At 43.1% G+C, this 19,506-nt stretch overlaps 1 protein-coding gene across 2 annotated transcripts in view; it reads right to left on the reverse strand.

The window, feature by feature from the left end:
* Positions 1-19,506, reverse strand: part of USP13 (ubiquitin specific peptidase 13) — a 107,650-nt gene that overhangs the window by 25,404 nt on the left and 62,740 nt on the right. For both annotated transcript variants that reach the window (XM_032340111.1, XM_032340120.1), the window contains exons 11-16: positions 12,913-13,038; positions 11,715-11,868; positions 9,976-10,150; positions 3,830-3,918; positions 1,396-1,518; positions 6-32 (exon numbers count right to left, since the gene is read on the reverse strand). In XM_032340111.1, coding sequence (XP_032196002.1) covers positions 6-32; positions 1,396-1,518; positions 3,830-3,918; positions 9,976-10,150; positions 11,715-11,868; positions 12,913-13,038 — 694 coding nt within the window. The remainder of the gene's footprint in view (positions 1-5; positions 33-1,395; positions 1,519-3,829; positions 3,919-9,975; positions 10,151-11,714; positions 11,869-12,912; positions 13,039-19,506) is intronic.

Here is a 19,506-nt window from a genome sequence, read left to right on the forward strand (position 1 = left end):
CATACGGTCTATCAGTTGGTTCATCAGGCGATCTGGAAATTAATGGAGAGGCAGAGAATGAGATCAATGCACAGCAAAGAGTTTTAGAGAAAGAAAAAGAGTCCCTGCAGGGCAATCCCTAATCCCTCACCCCTAAGGATCCCATGCTGTGGTCAACCCACCAGCACCCCACCACACACACCACCCAGCCTGTACAACATGAAATCATTACAGTAGGGAGTAAAAATAAACAGGTTTCAAGCATTTCAACCAGATAAAACATGATGCTCTGGTTATCACCTTAGTGAACTAAATAATTTATCTTCCTGTATTTCTAAGGGCTCCGTATAATTACAAACCAAGGATTCTGTTAAGAACATCAGAGAAAGCAGGAACAGGGCTAATAAACCATCCTGTACTCCTCTGATACTCCTTATCTCTGCTCTCTGGCCCCTTCAGTGGACCACTCTTACCACATAACCCAGAGTGTCCCACGTACAGGCCCCTTCTGTACTCTCCGTACTCTACAGTTTAACATCTGACTTAGCGTCCGAGAATAATGGAACATAGGTGCCAATCTCGAATCCTATCTTGAGTCTCCTGGATTCACCTTACCCTTCTTCTGCACCTGAACATGGTCACCAAGAATATTCAGTGCTCAACTGATGAGAAACCTTTGGAAGAGGGGCCCAGTGTGCTCTAGCACTATTAACTGACCTAATTAACTGATTAAAAAGGTGAACAGGAAGCAAATAGGTAAGCAAATGGAAACAGAATGAAACTGATTTCATCAGTAACTGAGCTAAAAATAAAACCAAGATTTTTTGACACTGTCCTTGGATCCACAAAAGTGAAACAATTATTATCTGCTTGTCCTTTTTCCTTAAAAAGTTAAATATTCTGAACAAAAATCTCGCTCCCTCGCTATGAAGAAGCAGTGACAAAGCTGGGGAGGTGAAACGGGGTCAAGATGTTTAAAACCAGCACACGCTACTGAATTTCCCCTTTGGGTTGTCCAGAGGACTCCCAAGATGACACAGCTCCTCAAGATTGAGAGCCTACTGAAAACACGCTCCTTCTCTTCCCCACGGGCCAATTTATTTGAGGGAAGGAGAGGAAGGAAGGGAGGGGAAGCCAGAGGCTGCATAACCTAAAGACTATTTTGGAGATTTGCTGCCCTCTATTGCCAGTGATTTCTGCAGGTCCGTTTCAACTACCCATGACGGGTCTGCGCCTTTTCCCATGTCTACCTGAGGTTTACAGTTGCAGCCAGGCCTCCCTACTGTGCGTTTACAGTGGGTTACAACACAGGAAGATGGCCAAGGGACAACAGAGTGGCAAAAGATAAGAGATTCTTCCACTGGGGGTGGGGTGGGTAGAGGGGTAAGAGAGCAACCTCCTGGCAGACAATGGTACCTTTTGAGTCATCAGGAATGACTATAGGGGGGCTGATGTCCGGAAGTTCCTCTTCTCCTGGCTGTAACCCCCTGGCTCGGAGATGATTGATATCAAGTAGGTCTGGCATATCAATAGAAACATCTACAAAGTGAGAGAGATTACATTCACCAGACTCCCCCAAAACCCACAATTGCCCCCTAAAACCAGCACCTCTAGCTCTTATGTGCATGTGTCTAGGCAGAGCTAAGGGATGCTTTTCAGTCCCCTGGAGTAAATCCCTAGACCAGGAGACTCACTGAGATTAGTTACATTTAATGGAGAAGCAGGGGGAAGATACAGAGCATTTCACACTGAACAAGCCAGAGGTTGCAAACTGGGAGCCCAAAGAACAGTTGTAGCAAACAGAATGTCTGATGTTTCTAAAATGCTGGCGACAAATTCCAATTTTAAAATCAGAAGATTTCACTTAAAGATCCATATTTCCAGCTTATTTTGAAAAACAAATATTCTCATATGGTAACAACTGCCCTGGGGCTGATCTTCAGTTTCCACTCCAGACAATATGTGCCCTACAAGATTGTAGGGCACAGACCCCACTGCTCCCGATTGCCCCCATGGCCCTGACATCATATTTGCAATTCTGATTGTTCTGGTAAGAAAATGTCGTTCTAAGCCACATCTTTATCCAAAGTGGAAATACCCAAGAAAGGTTAAGATAGCTAGACTACACGTTTCTTATATCCAATGTACTCTGCCATTTACCTTATCCCCCAAGCCATATGAGGCAGTGGAGTTTGCAACCCCTAGATTACACCTTTTCTCAGATCATGAAGGACCCTGTGATCATTCTCACCAAGGTAATAAAGAATGAAGTTTTAAAGAAATAAATCCAATCTTAAGTGTATTAGTCTTGGGAAATTTTTTCTAACTTCTCGGGTCAGTTGTTACTGTGCTGACTTACTCAAATACAAAATTTAACAGTCTAAGAGCCTGTTGAAATTTAGTGTTATATTCAGATACAATAATAATGAAAAATGGGTCCAAATGTTGGTGTGGGATAGGTCTTCCAGGCTAGCAAACAGAGCTTGAAAATACTATCCCCAAAACCAGTTATGATGCCAGGTACGTAAATCTTATTTTAAAACAACAACCCGAAGAAAAAGCTTAGTTAAAAAAAAATTTTTTTTCAATCTCAGGGAGCAGCAAAAACAAACATACTGTCTGACCCACAAAATCAATACAACTGTTCTCCACAGAGAAATTCAGGTTCATTAAAGCGGGCTTCGAGGCTCCTTTAAATTCAGCAAGTCTATGAAATCTGATCTGGAGTTTTTATCCTTTACGGAAATTCCAAGGCAGGTGAAAGCCTTTAGGAGAAAGCAGTTTTCTCTCAGGTTCTTCCTAGGTCCACAGAGGAAAGGCTGAGTGCGGAGCATGCTGGCCGCAAAATCATTCCACCAGGAACTCAAAGGTCTATTCTGCAGTCAGCGCCCTCCATCCTGTCACGTGGCAAACAAGTGCCCTGACAACTGAGCGGCTGAGGTTCCCGGGGAAACCAGCCTGATTTCACATTCTTTTCACCTACACTCTCCAGAAGACCCGGTGAGTGCTTAATTAACCAGTGTAAGGCCTGAGTTGTTTTTCAAGCACTCAGAAACACAAAATGTTTAAAAGCCTGGCAAACAGTCTGAGGTACACTTGCTTGAGAAACGTGTACTGCCGTGGCACGGAGGACAGCCTAAAAACAACTTTGACGTTGGATCCTGATGGTGGTGAAAAGGTTCTTGTACATCCTCTGGAAAACTCAAACCTCTAACAAGGGTCGAGGGCCTTTATAATTCACAAGAAAAAAGCCAAAGGAAGCCAAAATCAAATTCCTTTTTTGACAATTTAAAGCACCTGGCTGTACTCATTATTAATAAAATCTGCGTGATGTAAGTGACTGCCATTAGCCACACCCACCTGCTTCAGAGGCCAAGGAGAGCTAATAAGAGGAGCATGTATCTTCAGTTACCTGCACCTCCACGTGTGGGCTTTGGACCAGCAGCACCAGCAGCATCAGTATCACCGGGGAGCTTGTAAGAAATAAAGAATCCCTGCCCCCCACCCCCGACCTGCTGAATTAACACCTGCATTCTGCCAAGATCCCAGGTGATTTGTATGCATGTTAAAGTTTGGAAAGTATTGTTGATTTGATAATGTGGGGATCCCATTTTGACTCTTAGAATCCAGCCATTCCAGAACGCATTTTTGGAGGGGTGGGGGACACGGGGTGATTTTTATTGTCAGTGCATATCATATACTCTCGACTTGAAAGAGAAAGGTGGGAACGATGGAAAAAGAATGAAATCGAACGATTTCTGACAGCCAACCACACGGGCCCCTTTCACATGCCATTTTTTTCCAATGGCCAATTTGATGTGTTAAGCGAAAGCATGCAAAAGATACCTACCAAATTTTTTGGGAACCCAGTCAAGACCAAAAGTGAACTTCTTTATCTGCACTACCAAGTATTCAGGGAATGAGGCAAAGCGAGATGTTCTGGGAAACACAAGGGGATTAGATCAATGAAACAAGGCAGTAAGAATCGTGACTACAGTTCATGAAGCATCACAAGCTTTGCCCGACGCATACCTGGCAGTTCCTGCGACTGCACTGAAGAGGAGGGACAGGCAAACACCATCAGCTGACCCACGCACCCACTCCCAGTCACTCGCCCTGGCCTTCTCACAAGGACAAATTTTTTAACAGAGGACAATAGTGTCCTTTGAGAAGGATCTGGGGCATGTTACAAAATTACACTTTCACTTTGCTGTGGCACTTGGTATCTCTAAGAAAAATCCTCTTCAACCATAGTCATCTGTTTTTCTCCAAAACCCTAGCTAGAATTTAGTACAGTGGGCCCTTGAACAATGCAGAGGTTAGAGGTACTGACCCCCCACCATGCAGTCAGAAATCCATATGTAACTTTTGACTCCCCAAGAACTTAATTACTTATAGTCTACTGCTGACCAGAAGCCTTACCAATAATACAGTCAATTAACACATTTTTAGGTTATATGTATTATATACTGTATTCTTACAATAATATAAGCTAGAGAAAATATAGCATTGTACTGTAAAAAGCCCACTGGACCCACACAGCTCAAACCTGTGTTGTTCAAGGGTCAACTGTGTGTGCGTGTATACATACACATTATTTTTGTAGGAGTGTGCAGGCATGCACTCTGTGTTTATACGTGTGGTTTGAAAAGCCCCCAAGCGATCCTGACATACCCCCAATCTCCCCTCCCACAGAGAAACACTATCCTATACCACAAAGTTGGCATCAGGAGGGTTCATTGGAACTTTGGTTGAGATTGACTATTGGAAATGCCAAAGCTTCGGGAAAATATTACTGTATCTAAAATCCATGGATCCTAAAGGGGTGTGTGTGTGTGTACATATGTGTATATACATATACATACATACACATACATATATATTTAATAATTTAAGGTTCAGATTTAGATATTTTAGCTAAGTATCTAAAATATCTAAATCTGAACCTTAAATTTTTTAATTAATGCATATGGTCAATATCTCGAGTTTCCCATTCAAATGTTCAGGAATTGCCTGGACTTTGGTTTGACGATTTTATGCAGACTATTCACCCAGGACACCAAAGTCATGCCTGGTTCCAGTTCATTTTCTCCACATGTTTATAACAACCATTTCTGTGTCAGTGTCAATGTGGATAGAGTAGGTACATGTAAGAAAGAAAATAAGCTGCAGACAAATACTATATGTATCTTCTAAAATAATAGATTCTAGAACACCATCCACAGGAACTCTAAATCATTGCCTTCTACTTGGAATGTATCCGCCCAGAATTCAGAAAGCAACTACAAGTGCATTGCTGCCCCCTAGTGTACAAGAGAAGCCATAGTACAGAGACAGAGCACTACGCAGAAAAAGGGCCAAAGGATGTGGATTTGGGTCTAAGATATGCTACATGATTCACTCCAAATGTGAACAAATCACTGACCCTCCATGAGGGTCACATCTACAAAACAGATTTACTAATAATAGTTACCTGCCAGGGCAATGCGATGTTCCTGAAATGATGTGAAACCACTTGGCACACTAGAATATACACTATGAATTCCTAGGGAATTAGTATGATGATCTGGTCATAAAAGAACTACAATCCACCAGGTGTTGGACATGGACTTGAGCTGTCAATGACCTATTTTTTGCCCCAGGCAAGTCACTTAACCTCTCTGGATCTCAAATTCTCCATCACAAGGACAGTAGGAGAGTATAGGCAATAATGTGAGGGAGTTTTTTTCAAAATAAATAAATAAATAAAGGAGCTTAACCATCCTAAGGAATTCATCTATCATTATCCTGGTTCATTCTTTGGAAATTATCATACTATCTCTAACTAGGTTTTCCTATCTTCTGAGAGGCAATAATAAACATCATTCTTACTTAAATATAGCCAAGTCCTAATTTCCCCGAAACCCAACAAACTCCATCCAGTGTTTTCAACTAACATAAAAATACCACCTTTCTGATTGACCTCTTCCTCTTACCACATCAGCTTAAAAGCTGGAAAATATAGAACAGTGAGACCAACCAAAAGTCATCAGTAAATCAATGATCTCCAAAATGTGGTTCAGAAGCCCTAAGATTCTTGCAGTTGCTCTGTGGTCCGTAACTGGGTGAGTAAAACAACTGGTGACAGCATGGGGCAAGGGGAAGTGCAGGGAACTGGAGGCGGGGTTGAATGGGAGAGAGGTGGATAATTTAACACACCCCTTTGTTATGGGTAACTCCCAACCTGAGAGTACCAGACTTCAGGTTAGAGGACACCCACATTTACATCGGCCCTGTTGGGTAAACATGCTTTATTCATTTCCGTAGCCTCTACAGGGTCTCAAATTGAATCACACAGGTAGTAACTGCTCAATATATATTTGTTCAAAATAATGTCAAAAGTAGTAATTAGCGTTCATTAATTGCAGGCTTGGGACATCAACTCCTGAAATCTAACAAAGTTGTAAATGATGCACCACTTACTCTTTTATTCCTAAAATTCATTCCTGGAAATTAAAATTTTTCTTGAAATTTTCTGTATTTAATTAAGACCACTGGAGCATAAATCATTCAAAAGATCTAGGTAGACACACAACAAATTTGCCTCCAAAAACTGCTATTGGAACTAAATGAGTCAGGACACAAAGTGCTTAAAATAGTGCTTAACAATACTATTATGCTGTCTATTGACAACCCATTATCATTATCCTATCAATTGTTCACTAATTATAATTGAGGCAAAAACACCACAAATGTTTTAATAAGAAAAATACATAAGCTGTCCCTCCCCGTGAAATTAAGATTGTCTATTGTCTTGAAGACCTGGCAACTAAAAAAATACAGCACAGTTCTATCCTTTCCATTAAATATGTTGAAAATATGATAATTAATTAACCACAAACTGTACAACCTAAGGCCAAAAAAAGGAAAGGAAAGATAAAAACAATGGTTATAACAATCACAGCACACGCTTGCTCTGCACAAGGCAGTATACAAAGCACTTTGCAAAGTTTCTTTCTCTTTATTCTTCACTCCGACCCTATGAAGAAAGTACTATTATCCCACTTACAGTTAAGAAAACAGTGGCTTGGGATCACTTGGCCAAGATCATGTTTCAGTAAGTTCTACACTGGGGATTCAAAACACTGCCCGTCCACCTAAAGCTTGTGCTCTGGAACCCCACACTGTGCTCTCCTCTTCATAAATGATAAAAGTCAAGACAAAATCTCTCCCTATTGACCTTTAACACATGAGTTGCTTGACAGCAGGACCTAGGTCTTGTTCGGCTCATTGCCTAGGATATTCCTGGTGAACAATAATACCTGCTGGGTGAATGAAATTTCCAAACACTAATATTGTTCCCAGAAACAGTCCGTTCAGGACTATTTAAGCAAGAGCCTTTATGTCTGGTCCATACTAGCCAAAACTCTACGAAAAGGACATCTTTTGCCTCTTCCTGGCCTTTCAGGCTCTGGGTCTAACACAAGAAAAATTCAAGACCCCAAACTAACATAGTGAAGAGATCTATATTGCTGGAAATAAGAAAAAGAAAAAAATTTTTTTAGGAACTCACTGAAGTGGTTTCCCCAAAACTAATATCTGAAACATGATAAGAACTAATGAGGAATATGCAAGGCTACATAAGGATTACAAGGATATGAGAATAAGCAAGCATGATCAAAAATATGGGATAATACATCTAAGAGGGATTAAGGGTTTAAACGTTGAATTCAATCGATTTGAATGAATTCCAGGTCTGCCACCTACTGGCCTATTACTTCTCTTTTTATTTTCTTATCCATAAAATGGGGAGAATAGTAGCACCTACCCCTTAGTAATACCAAGAGGATTAAAGGTTAATTGATGGTAAGTGCTTAACACATGACCTGGAATGATAAATGGACAAATATGGTAGTTGCTTTATTAACCTAAAACATGTTTTCTCCTTTTCCACAAAGACCAGTTTTCAATTAACAATTGGATATATCCAATATTCATTTTTTTCATATACATAAAACCATGAGGGCACATATACATATGAAAGAGGAAAAGGAAAAATCCATTGAATATCTACTGTTAAGGATTAGAGAAAGCAGAAACCCCTCTCCTAGACAGTTACATTAGCACTGCCTACAACTAAATATTTCATAGCATTTGAGGCGAAAACCAGGTAAGCAAGCATCATTCCTCCAATACGGATAGAAGAAGGACATTGTGTGGTGACTTTGCCCTAGGATAGAACATACACTGGGAAGGGGACACAGGAGATGAATCCAGATCTCCCGGCCACTTGCCCCAGGGCGAGAGCATCCGTCTCTACAAAGCCAATGCCTCCCTACTCCATTTTAATGATGGGCCTTCTGTTAGTGATGAGAAGACTCCTTCCCACGGGCCCAGAGAGTATGTCAGAACCTGCTTTCTAAGACATGAGGCTACTTTTCTGAAGAGCAGAAAAGGGCGGGTAAGTAGACAGGGAAATGAAGAACACTGCAGCTTACACCTGATGCTGGTCACTTTCTAGGAGAGGTCAGGTCCCCTGATCACTTCTATGCCCCACATGGAATCAGAATTCAAGTGCAAAGAGAGAAGAATCCAGGTTTGAGAAACCTACCTATGGTCAATAATTAAAGTAAAAAAAAAAAAATGTTGTACACCTTAATCGTACAACAATAGTATTTTCTCTCAATATGTATCAGTATATGTCAATATCTCAATACTGTCAATGATATTCAATAAAGCTGGGGAGGGGGGAATAATGAGAGAAATTGGGTCTACCACTGAGATAGCGCATAGATGTCTAACTGCCCAATGATGGCTCCAGGTTTCAGTGAAGTGAGTCTCATGCATTGAACACACCAACTCACTAACTCTTCTCTGTGAGGACACACACACACACACACACACATCCCATAACTGAGCAACCCTAGGATGAAAACTTATTCCACAATGGATAATTAATAACTGAATGGACTATTATTAATCTCATTTGGATATGAACATTTTTATAAAAATTATTTTAAGAAAACATGGCCTTTTTTAACTTCTAAAATAAATTCTTTCTGTTTTCCCATTTTTACCATAGGAAATCAATCATCTGAAACAAAGAAGAATCCCAAGTGATGGCTATTGCTGGGAATAATTGATTTAAGTCTGACTGCGACTTGAGGTGATAAAAACATCCAGCAGTAGCTCTTCTGCCTTCACGACCCTGTGCATCAAAGTCGAGCTCAATTTTAGCTAGAAGGACAGACAGCCGAAGAATACCCAAAAAAAGTAAGATTTCCAGAGCCATACTTTCAGATCTACCTTCATTTTATGCCTCTGTGAGTACTCTTTTTCTAATTGTATGATGTGCATTGGCTAGGACTTGACTGTATAAAATCAGTTAATCAAGTGCAGGAAAAAATGTTTTATGTGCCTGACAATGAGGCACAAGATGGGCAACAGCATTTTCTACGTCCCAAGCAGCTCATCGGAACAATCAGGAACTGTATGTCCACTTCGAGATGTCCCGAGAGCCCCGGTCACCAAATGCTAAGCCAAATCTTTAATTATGGAATTAAAATCTATCATAGGGGAGTTTAAATATTGAAGACTACCATAAGTATTTCTGCACTCTCTTCATTAATAGACTCTTGCCATGTGGTGGGGGAGGAGGGGTTAGGAGGTTCTTGGCAAAAAAAAAAAAAAAAAAAAAAAAAGCAAATTCCTAATAAAGGATAAACCACAACCTTCCTTAAAAAAAAAGAAAAGAAAAGAGAAGAGAAGACATTCCCTTGCTAGCACACAACATAGATTATAAGCCTGGTTTCTTGGACAGGCCTCACACAAGTGAGCTCTGAAAATTAAGGTTGCACAAATCATAACCCCATATCACCACACCTGAGAAAGCGTGGGCAGACTCATACAATGCCCGCCACCTCTCCCTGACCCAGTCCCAACTTCTCAAACGCCCCTCCTTACCCCACTACTGCCACACAAGCACAAACACACAAGCGCACACACATGTGTACTTACTTCACACCCGCAGATTTTGCTTGTAGGGCGCTGCTCCAGAAATCATCTACGTTTTCCGGTTCAGAAAAGGCCTGAAGGCAGGCACTAAATGGTATCTTGGCGCGAACCAACTCGGGAAGGGGTCTTCTGTTTGCTTCTGCTTCCCTTCTCGTTAACTCATAGGCAATCAGTTCATCTGAGTAAAAGAACAAATGAATGACTCACTCTATCTTCCTGAAGTAGAAAACACCCACTTTGGTCAATCTTCCTAAAGATGTCTGGGCCGGGCCATGATTCTAACCAACACTGCCCAGATAACTTCAGGTTGAGGTTACAAACAAGTTCAGAGAGCAGAGCTACCAACCTAAAAGGACTTTCTACAGAATTCCTGCTCAAACGATTAAATACCAACAGAAAAAGAAGACAGCACACCATCAACCTCCAAGGAGTCAGCAGATCTGCTCTTGGAAACTGCCTATAACTCAAAATTTTATATAGTTTTGATGGGGTCTTTCTGGGAATTCATTTTGTTTACCAAAAAAAAAAAAAAATCACTCCTGATTTATCAGTTTTGGGGCACCCTTATGCACCTATGTATTTTCTTAAGCACATCTGAATATGGGTTTAAAATTCATTGTGCAGTCCACAACCAGTTTATGACGTACTTATATCTAGGATGCCAGTATTAGGCATCCCAACAATCAATTTCCAGGGACTACATTATAAATCTTTCTGAAAAAAGGATAGTTACTATTCATAAATTATAAACAATGGGTTAGAGAGGATCACAGAACTGAGCAGAACATCCCCAAGGCTGGCAAGAGAAAGCAATTAAGCCTAATTCTAGAAAGGAAACAAACCACAGTCCCCTACCCTCATTTCTACCTTATATAATGGATAAGAATTTAGAAACTGGCCAAAAGCTGCAAGAGCATGTAGAAAATGGAAATCATTTCACCTTAAAATCATCATAATCATTTCTTGTCTATTAGCACAACAAACTGACCCCTCTCCAAAAAAAGAGGAAGGAAGGCCACCCAGTGAGTTACTGACCTTTACAGAAATGACCAGTTCACAGACATAAGCAATATAGCATACATTTTACCTTTTTTCTGCTTTTAAATGTTAATTCTAAGAAATACCATTCACCTATTTTGCCAGGGAAGAACCAGACAGACTGATTGAAGGACTTCCCCTCAGATCCCAGCAGTTCCTGCACCTCCTTCCTGTTTCCGAAGTCCAAAGACCCTTCTAATGGGCCTCGCTCCTACAGGAGCCCTGCCGGCTGCATCTCCCACTAGGGGCATCTCAATACTCACATGCCAAAGTCCGATTATTTCAGGAGGTCACTGCTAGAACATCTCACCTCGAAAAATGCCGTTCTGATCATTTCCCCCAGAGTTTATGGCACAACTCATGAGTGCTAGCATTAAAGAATCTTCCACATCTATAAGTACAAATAATGTTCCCCCAGAGTAAGCTGACTCCAAGCCAACCAGCTGATCAAATTTATGGGCTCTAAAACAGGTTCTGCCCATAATCCCTCCAACAAAAACCCATGATGTGTCTGACTCTTCTCACAAGAAAGGCACAGGAGGACTGGGGAAAAGAGGAAAAGAGAGGTGCGAACCAGACACCATCTGGGCTGAGTCTCCTCCTGACTCCACTGAGCAGTGAGTACACCGCGTTCTCTCTGATTCGAGGGTTTGTTTGCACCTATGTGGAAGCACATTGCCAAGTTCCCAGTTTGGGACCATTACCCTTGTTCGTTGCTGCCTCCATGGCCACAGGTAACTGCATCAGGTAATCCACCCTCTCCGTGTAGCGGACTTTTCGTGTCTGACAGCACTGGATGCGTTCTTCCACCAAAAACCGGAAAACATCACTTGGGTTTTCTGAGCCAATGCGGTTCCTCTGCAGATTCGATGAGATCAGGTCAGTAAATGCATGAATAGTAACTCATGAATAAAAATTGGCACAGAAGCAAATATGTAAATCTGGAGTAAGGATCTGGTGTTACTAAGTGTTCCCTCTGGCATGGCCATTCACCAGAGTACTTTAATAACAAGGCACGGGCATATATCCAAAAACAGGGGATTGGTTAAATAAACTATAGCTGACCATGTGAAAGAACATGATGCAGCCACTAACAGTTTTGGGGGGGTTTTTTTGTCCTGCATAAATTAAGGTACGTATGATATGATCATAGAAATGCACTGGTATAAATTATACACAAAAAAGAAATCATGCTACATTCAAATATGTCATGATATGGCAAAACATTCACAACACAGTAAGTGGAAACCGATGCTTATAAAACAGCATGGAGAGAATCAATAAATGCACCGAGAAAGTGTCTAGTGGGTCAGACACCTAAATGTTAGCACTGCTTAATTGTAGGGGCTGTTACCACTGGCTAGTTTGATTTTCTCCTTTGTGCCTTTTTAATCTTCCACAGAGAACATTTTTGTAATCAGAAAAAAAAAGAAGTTTCTTTTTAAGAGGGAAAAGAAAGCCTTTAATTACAAATTCTCAGTAGCTTTTAAGAACTACAGCACGGAATGTGACTCGGCTCTGCTGGGACCAGTGTGACCATCTCTGAGTGGTGGCACAAGGACACCAAATACCACACTGGACTCTTAAGGAGCTTTGTCATGGAGACCAAAAAAACACTTTTGAATTAAATAATGGACAAACATTCCTTTAAGCACAAATTAAAAGGACGGGGAGATCCAGAAGTGCTAGAAAGGAGAACATGTGCAGCGATCACCCCAGGTGGGCTGAGAAGAGAAAGCCTCACGCTGATGCAGCACCAGCTGGGACTGTGACAGATTCAGGAAAGGGGCTGGGGATGGGCATCCCGGCCCCAGCAGAGGGGACCACCAGAGGGGGCCACCTCCAGGCGCTGGGCACCCTTCTTACAACCTTTTGAGCATTTCTGAAGACGGACTTACTCACCTCTACTAGATTCACCAGGTGCAAGAAAAACTCCTGGGCATCCTGCTGTCGGTTAGAGGAGAACTCCGGGTGGCTCTTGCTTACAAAGGCCTTAAACATGCGTGGAGAGATCCCATTCTGTTGAGGCTGAAATATAAAAGTAAAACCAACTCATCACACTTTCCTACGCGTTCACGGCACGAAGCGGCCAGCAGAGTAGGGATTACCATAAACCCCAATTTTCAGATGATACAACTGAAGCTAAACAACAGAGGCTAAACACTGTTAAGAGCCAACATTCACTGGATGTTTTCTGTGGAGCGGGCACCACACTAACAAGACATGATAAACACCCCCACTTTCTAAGGTCCGGCTTCACAAGGTTTGCTCCATAGTGGCCAAGGCAGTCTGTGACAGCCCCCTTCAGAGCAGGCTAGAGAAGCCTGAGTGGGGGTCCTCGGAAGGAAGTCAAGGGAGAGGAGCACTCTCCACACCTTCCTTCCCTCCCCACAAGAGGGCAGGAGAGAAGCCCTGGTAGAGACGGGGTACGGGCATACCTCATTAGATCGTGCTTTGCTTTATTGTGATTTGACCATATGGTGTTTTTTACAAATTGAAGGTTCGTGGCAGCCCTGCATCTAGCAAGTCTACTGGTGCCATTTTTCCAATGGCATTTGCTCATTTTGTGCCTGCGTGTCCAATTTTGGTTATTCTGGAAATATTTTGAACTTCATTATTATTGTATTTGTTATGGTGATCTGTAGTCAGTAATTACAACTCACTGGAAACCCAGATGATGGTTAGCATTTTTCAGCAATAAGGTGTTTTTAATTAAGGTATATACATTGTTTTTTTAGACATAATGCTGTTGCACACTCAATAAACCGGAGTATCATGTAAACATCACTTTGATATGCACTGGGAAACCAAAAAGCTCATTTGGCTCACTTGACTGCAACAGTCCCTTTGTTGCGGTGGCCTTGGAATGGAACCCACGTTCTCTCCGAGGTATGCCTATTCTTGCAAGAGCAGGAAATGACACCCTAGTAACTGTCGTAGAGGTACGTAGGTGCCCACCTCTGCCCTGGGCTCTTTCTGGATCAGAGCATGGTTGTTCCCAGGAGCTTGCCCTTCGCCAGCAGACACTGGAGAAGCCTGGCAGCAATGACCAGGATGACAGAGTGGGAAGAGTGGGTGGCAAGGACAACTCTGGAGGACAAGGATATGTGAACTTCCTGGGGACCAGAAGCTTAGCTCAGAAGATCGTCAGGCTCCTTCAGAAAGGACACTGCCTAAGACGATGGAAGGCAGGCCGGCGCAGAAGACTTGAGGCTGGAGCCGAGGTGGGAGTTACAGAGGTCAGCTGCACAGAGCATCAGGGAGAGGTCCCAGGGGAGGTCCCTACGTGGACAAGCACGGAAGAGGGCTCTCTAAAGAGCCACTAATGTGCCCCTACAAAAAGGCTAGATAGACATGGCAGCCAGGAGAGAGCCAAATGCACTAGCTCAGCAAAAGGCTCTGCTTCTTGTCTAATGTCTCCATCCCACAGACCTTGCTTGACTCTGGTGGGGCCAGAGTCGGAGGAAGCAAGGACGAAAAATGACCAGAGGATGCCGGTGCTAACCCTTGCACACCACTGTTTTCCAAGACTCCCAAGCTAGGGAGTGGGGAAAAGCTTTCAACTGCCTTTGATGTGAACTGGACTTTTTTAAAACTGGTACTCTCCTGGAAATCTAGGCGATCCGCCTGCAATGCCCTGAAAAGGCAGAGTGGGATGAGTCCACAGGGCCACTGAGGACAGAGATGGGCTCATGAAAAAGCTGATTCCTGAGTTCCTTCCAAGTTCATGCATCTAACAATGGTGTTACCTGTCATTCATTTCCTACTCAACAATCACCATGTGGAGAAGATACTGCCGTTATCCTCATTTTACAGCTAGGGGAATGCAAACAGGCAAAGAAGTGCCAGAAAGGTCTTCCAACTCAAGGAGGTCCTGCAGACAGATTACCATGCAGCTAACACAGCAGAACCAGAATGAAGTCCAGGTTCTGATTCCAATTCCAGGCTCTCCCACACAAAGACGGGAATGGCAGCTGGAGCCTCTAGTAGGTCTCAGTGAGACACACCCCACCTTGGCAAACAAGCAAAGGAAGAAGTTCGTGTACCCCACAAAGTATGTAGCTCCTGCCCACACACATCTTCTCAAGACCTCCACTTGCTCAGTTCTGGGCCACATTCCCATCTAGATCCAGGAAGCCTGCTCCCTGGGCCATCACCGGGCACACAGCACAAAGTGCCTCCCACTTCCTTCAACTTTCAGTCTGCCCTGGCCCATCTCCTCAGCTTGACAGCGGGCCTTGGCGGGTGGAGGCTGCATCTCACAGTCCTTCGAGATCTCCTGGACATCTAGGCAGTGCCTACGTGTGCACAATCACACAGTCAGATGAAACAGGGATGGGAAAACTCCCTCAGCCACCTTCCGGAAGCTCCCCACCACATGTTCTAAGAAAACTAGGGTGAAGTGTCCTGTCTTGCTGAATATATACCTGATCTTGTCATCCTGTATTTACTAACCACCTACTTCACACAGACCCCTGGGGATTCTGCCTTCAGAGAGCTGAGAGACCATGGGGAAATGAGAGACAACACATGCATCTATGACAAACGCTGAGGGACACTGCCCAGGACCTGGAACAGTGCCAGCGGCTCTTAGAGGAGAACGCCCCGAAGTGACAGCGTGTGGGCTTCTGAGGATGTGGAAACCATACATAAATGCCCATCCTGCACACACCCCTGGCTTCTGGTGTGCTTCCAGTGCTAGGTAAAGACTGCTATTTACCTGGCAATTAAATATTCCTGTATATATATACCTCCTGAAAAAGATGTAACAACTACAACTCTCTTTACTCACACTGCTGATGTCTATAAGCTTCGCAGCAGCCAACACGAGCAAGCAAAAGTCATGCCTGATCTTTGCATAATGGCTAACATTTATTCCGTTTAACAGAAATTTATGAAGTGCTCTAACATATCAGACATTATTCTAGGAACTTGGATGAACACGTACTAGGTGCCAGGCATAGTTCCGAGGACCTTATACATGTATCTTGCTTAACTCACTTAACCTAATGAGGAGGAGGAGGAAGAGGAGAAGGGAGAAGATTCTCTCCACTTGACAGATGAGGAAACTGAGGCAAAGCAGCATTGAGTAACTGGCTTAGCACCACACAGCTACAAAAGTCAGTCACTTGCTCTCCCTGCATCTCTCTGTCTGTATGTCTGTCTGTCGGTCTCCCTTTATCCCATGTCTTAATATCACCTTCACATACTAGTTCTCATCTCTGGTGGCCCTGAGTCCATCTTACCAGTTGCTAAGAAAGGAAGACAGTATGTCTCGGGCTCTGAATAAGCCCTCTTCAAACGCACACACCTCACAAACCAACATTACAGGTCAGTCCGGCAAGTACTTCTCAGGGGCACTGCTTGGAATCCATCTTTTCACCTTGGGCATCTCTCTTTAGGTCTTCCCATAAGCACGCACTCACTGCCTACTGCAGATGGCATTTCTCCTGCCATCTGGGTTTCCACTCCTGTCCCCATCAAAGCAGCTGCCTTGGGAAGTTCAACAAGTCAGGAAATTCAGAAAATCTGGCTGTCACACTTCACCATTGTGTGGTCGTGTAACTGGAAGGAGTCTCAAGCAGGACTGTGGTGAAACCCCCAGAACCTCGGCCCTGCACCTGGACCGTGGTCCAGCAACCACACCTCTACTCTTTCTCTACCAATTTCGTTTCCTTGTTTTCTCTCGACTGGCCTTTATTTTTTTTTTTTTTTCTTTTTTTTTTTCTTTTTTTTTTTTTCTTTTTTTTTTTTCTTTTTTTTTTTTTTTATTTGACAGAGAAAGATCACAAGCAGGCAGAGAGAGAGAGAGGGAAGCAGGCTCCCCGCCGAGTGGAGAGCCCGATGCGGGACTCAATCCCAGGACCCTGAGATCATGACCTGAGCCGAAGACAGCGGCTTAACCCACTGAGCCACCCAGGCGCCCCTCGACTGACCTTTCTTAATCCTTTTTTCCATCCTCCGCCAGCTATAGCTTGAGAACTGTTGATCACTGGAAAGCTATTTGAAAAGGCTTCCTAACCAGAGAGAAGCTATGTCTCCCTCTCCACGTCACACTGCAGACCAACTCCTGACTTTCACAGCTGGGTTTGAGCCTTTTAATTCCAATTAGACTACTCCATAGTTAATGCCTTGATCATCAGCTGGGCTGGCTGCTGTTCCATGCCTATTCTACCTGATTGCAGAGGGGAAGTCTTGATCATCAGCTGGGCTGGCTGCTGTTCCATGCCTATTCTACCTGATTGCAGAGGGGAAGTCCCCCCTAATTCCCTCACTCAACTAAGAGTACCTTCCCTTCATACCTAGTATAGTAGAAAATCTTCCAGATCTAGCTTCCAGCTTATCAGAAACACAAGATGAACAAGGCAACAATCTTTAAAGTGATGCTGGGGCAAATGATTCAGCTCCTTCCACAAATCAGCAGCTTGTAGAAAGAAAAGGAGGGGGAATTCTAAAAGTCATCTTTGACACTGCAGGGGGAAATCCAGACCTGAACTGGGTATTAGATGATGCTGAGGAACAGTTACTAATTTTGTGGGTGTGCTTCTAACACTTGAAGCAACTTGTAACATGATTTTTATGTGGAAAAACAAAATAAGGTATTCTAGTCACAGATGTGTGCTAACATTTACCGGTGACAAGAAGGATGCTTGGGTTTTGTGTAATACGCTGCAGGGAAGGGTAGGACAGAGGAAGGGGAAGAAAAGTTGAGCCTAGAGGGGATTGCTGAAACCAGACTGGCAGAATGGCAATTGCTAAAGCTACACAGTGCTACTTGTATGCATATTGGAAAATTTTAAAAAAAGAAAAAAAATTTGAAGACCAGGCTCTGGATAAGGCAGCTAATACTTAAAAGAAACCAAAAGTCAAAATAAGAACCAAAGAACGAAGGCAAAGAAACCACATTTCCCAGTTGTCAACGCATCACTGATATCATCCCAAAGTCCCCTATGGGTCTATCACCGCACACGAGGAGAGGGAGTGACCAGACTTGACCAAGAGTCAGACCTGCCTTCAGGAAGCAGGCACTCTCATCCACGAGCTGGCTCTTACACAGCTGAAGCCATGGCTAGTCCCAACAACTAACTCTATTAGGAGGGAGCCCCGGGAGTCTCTAAAATAGCAACCACCTAAGGAACCTGTCATATTTATAGGATACTGTACTTACTTCCTCCATCAGTAATTGCAAAACAGATCAGCTAAAATTAGCAAGAGGACTACAGTGTTCAGAATCTTTCCCAAATGCTTACACAAGACTTTCTGTTTAGCTCTGCACTAAGAAGGTAGCCGGACACTCCTCACTCACATTCCTCTGAGCCTAATGCTTTAATTAATACGCACACAGCAAGAGGGGCTTTGTATCACATAGAGCAACACCTGCACAGACATTCACACAGTAAAACTCAAGGAATAAAAAGAAGGATAGACACATCCCAGCCTGCCCCTAATACACAGGTGTATGGCATCTGTTCGTTCCAACTTTTAACCTTAAATCATAAACCTTGGATCTAACCCAGTTCCTAACCAGATCCAGCTAAAGGAACAGAGTGCCTTCCCCCAGCTGTTTTTCATATTTCAAAAAGTGAGTTACATTTGGGGCACCTGGGTGGCTCAATGGGTTAAGCCTCTGCCTTCTGCTCAGGTCATGATCCCAGGGTCCTGGGATTGAGTCCCGCATCGGGTTCTTTGCTTAGCAGGGTGTCTGCATTCCCAAAACCTCTCTCTGTCTGCCTCTCTGTCTACTTGTGATCTCTGTCAAATAAATAAATAAAATCTTTATAAAGAAAAAGAAATGCAGTTTGTTTGAAACATAGAATTGTTTTAAACATGTTCTCTTTGGAAGGAGAAATAAATTACAGAATATTCAGCATTAAAATGTGTGAAAGCGTAGTCTCAGACTGCATAAGATCAGGAGTAAATTTTTTGAAGAAATAAAAGTGTCCCTCTAGTGAGAGGTTTTATCTACTGCGGATGCAACTTAATTTTAAAAATCAATTCAACACATTTATGTAGAAACGGCAGTGCCCAAAACAAATACCACAAATCTTTTTATAGATGAAAATGTGAAGTAAGAATGCACATATAAAAACTAGATTTCACCTTGGCCTGTAGAAGACCAATTTAATACCAGGAAGCATGTAGCCTAGAAATGCAAGACAGAGGCATTGGGAAACAAGATGACGGGCCATCTGGTAATTCTGCAGACTTTAAGGACCCCCTTTTGTCATGCGCCTATACCATCCACACACTGAGGCACTTGGACACCTGAAGTAAATGCTGGAACAACTGTGGGGTAAGCAGGATCATGTAGAGGCCAAAAGCAGACGCAGGGGCCAGCCCGCTAGGTATGAATCCCAGCCCTGTCACTCTCTGGCTGTGTAACCTCATGCAGGTTTTCTTTGCGTTAGTGAGCATACAGAAAGAGCCTGGCCTTTCATAAGCAATCTTAGTTATTAGTACCACAGCTGGCGGGGGGCCCTATAAAAAGCCACTCCC

The sequence above is a fragment of the Mustela erminea genome, chromosome 1, assembly GCF_009829155.1.
Source record: "Mustela erminea isolate mMusErm1 chromosome 1, mMusErm1.Pri, whole genome shotgun sequence".
NCBI lineage: Eukaryota > Metazoa > Chordata > Mammalia > Carnivora > Mustelidae > Mustela > Mustela erminea.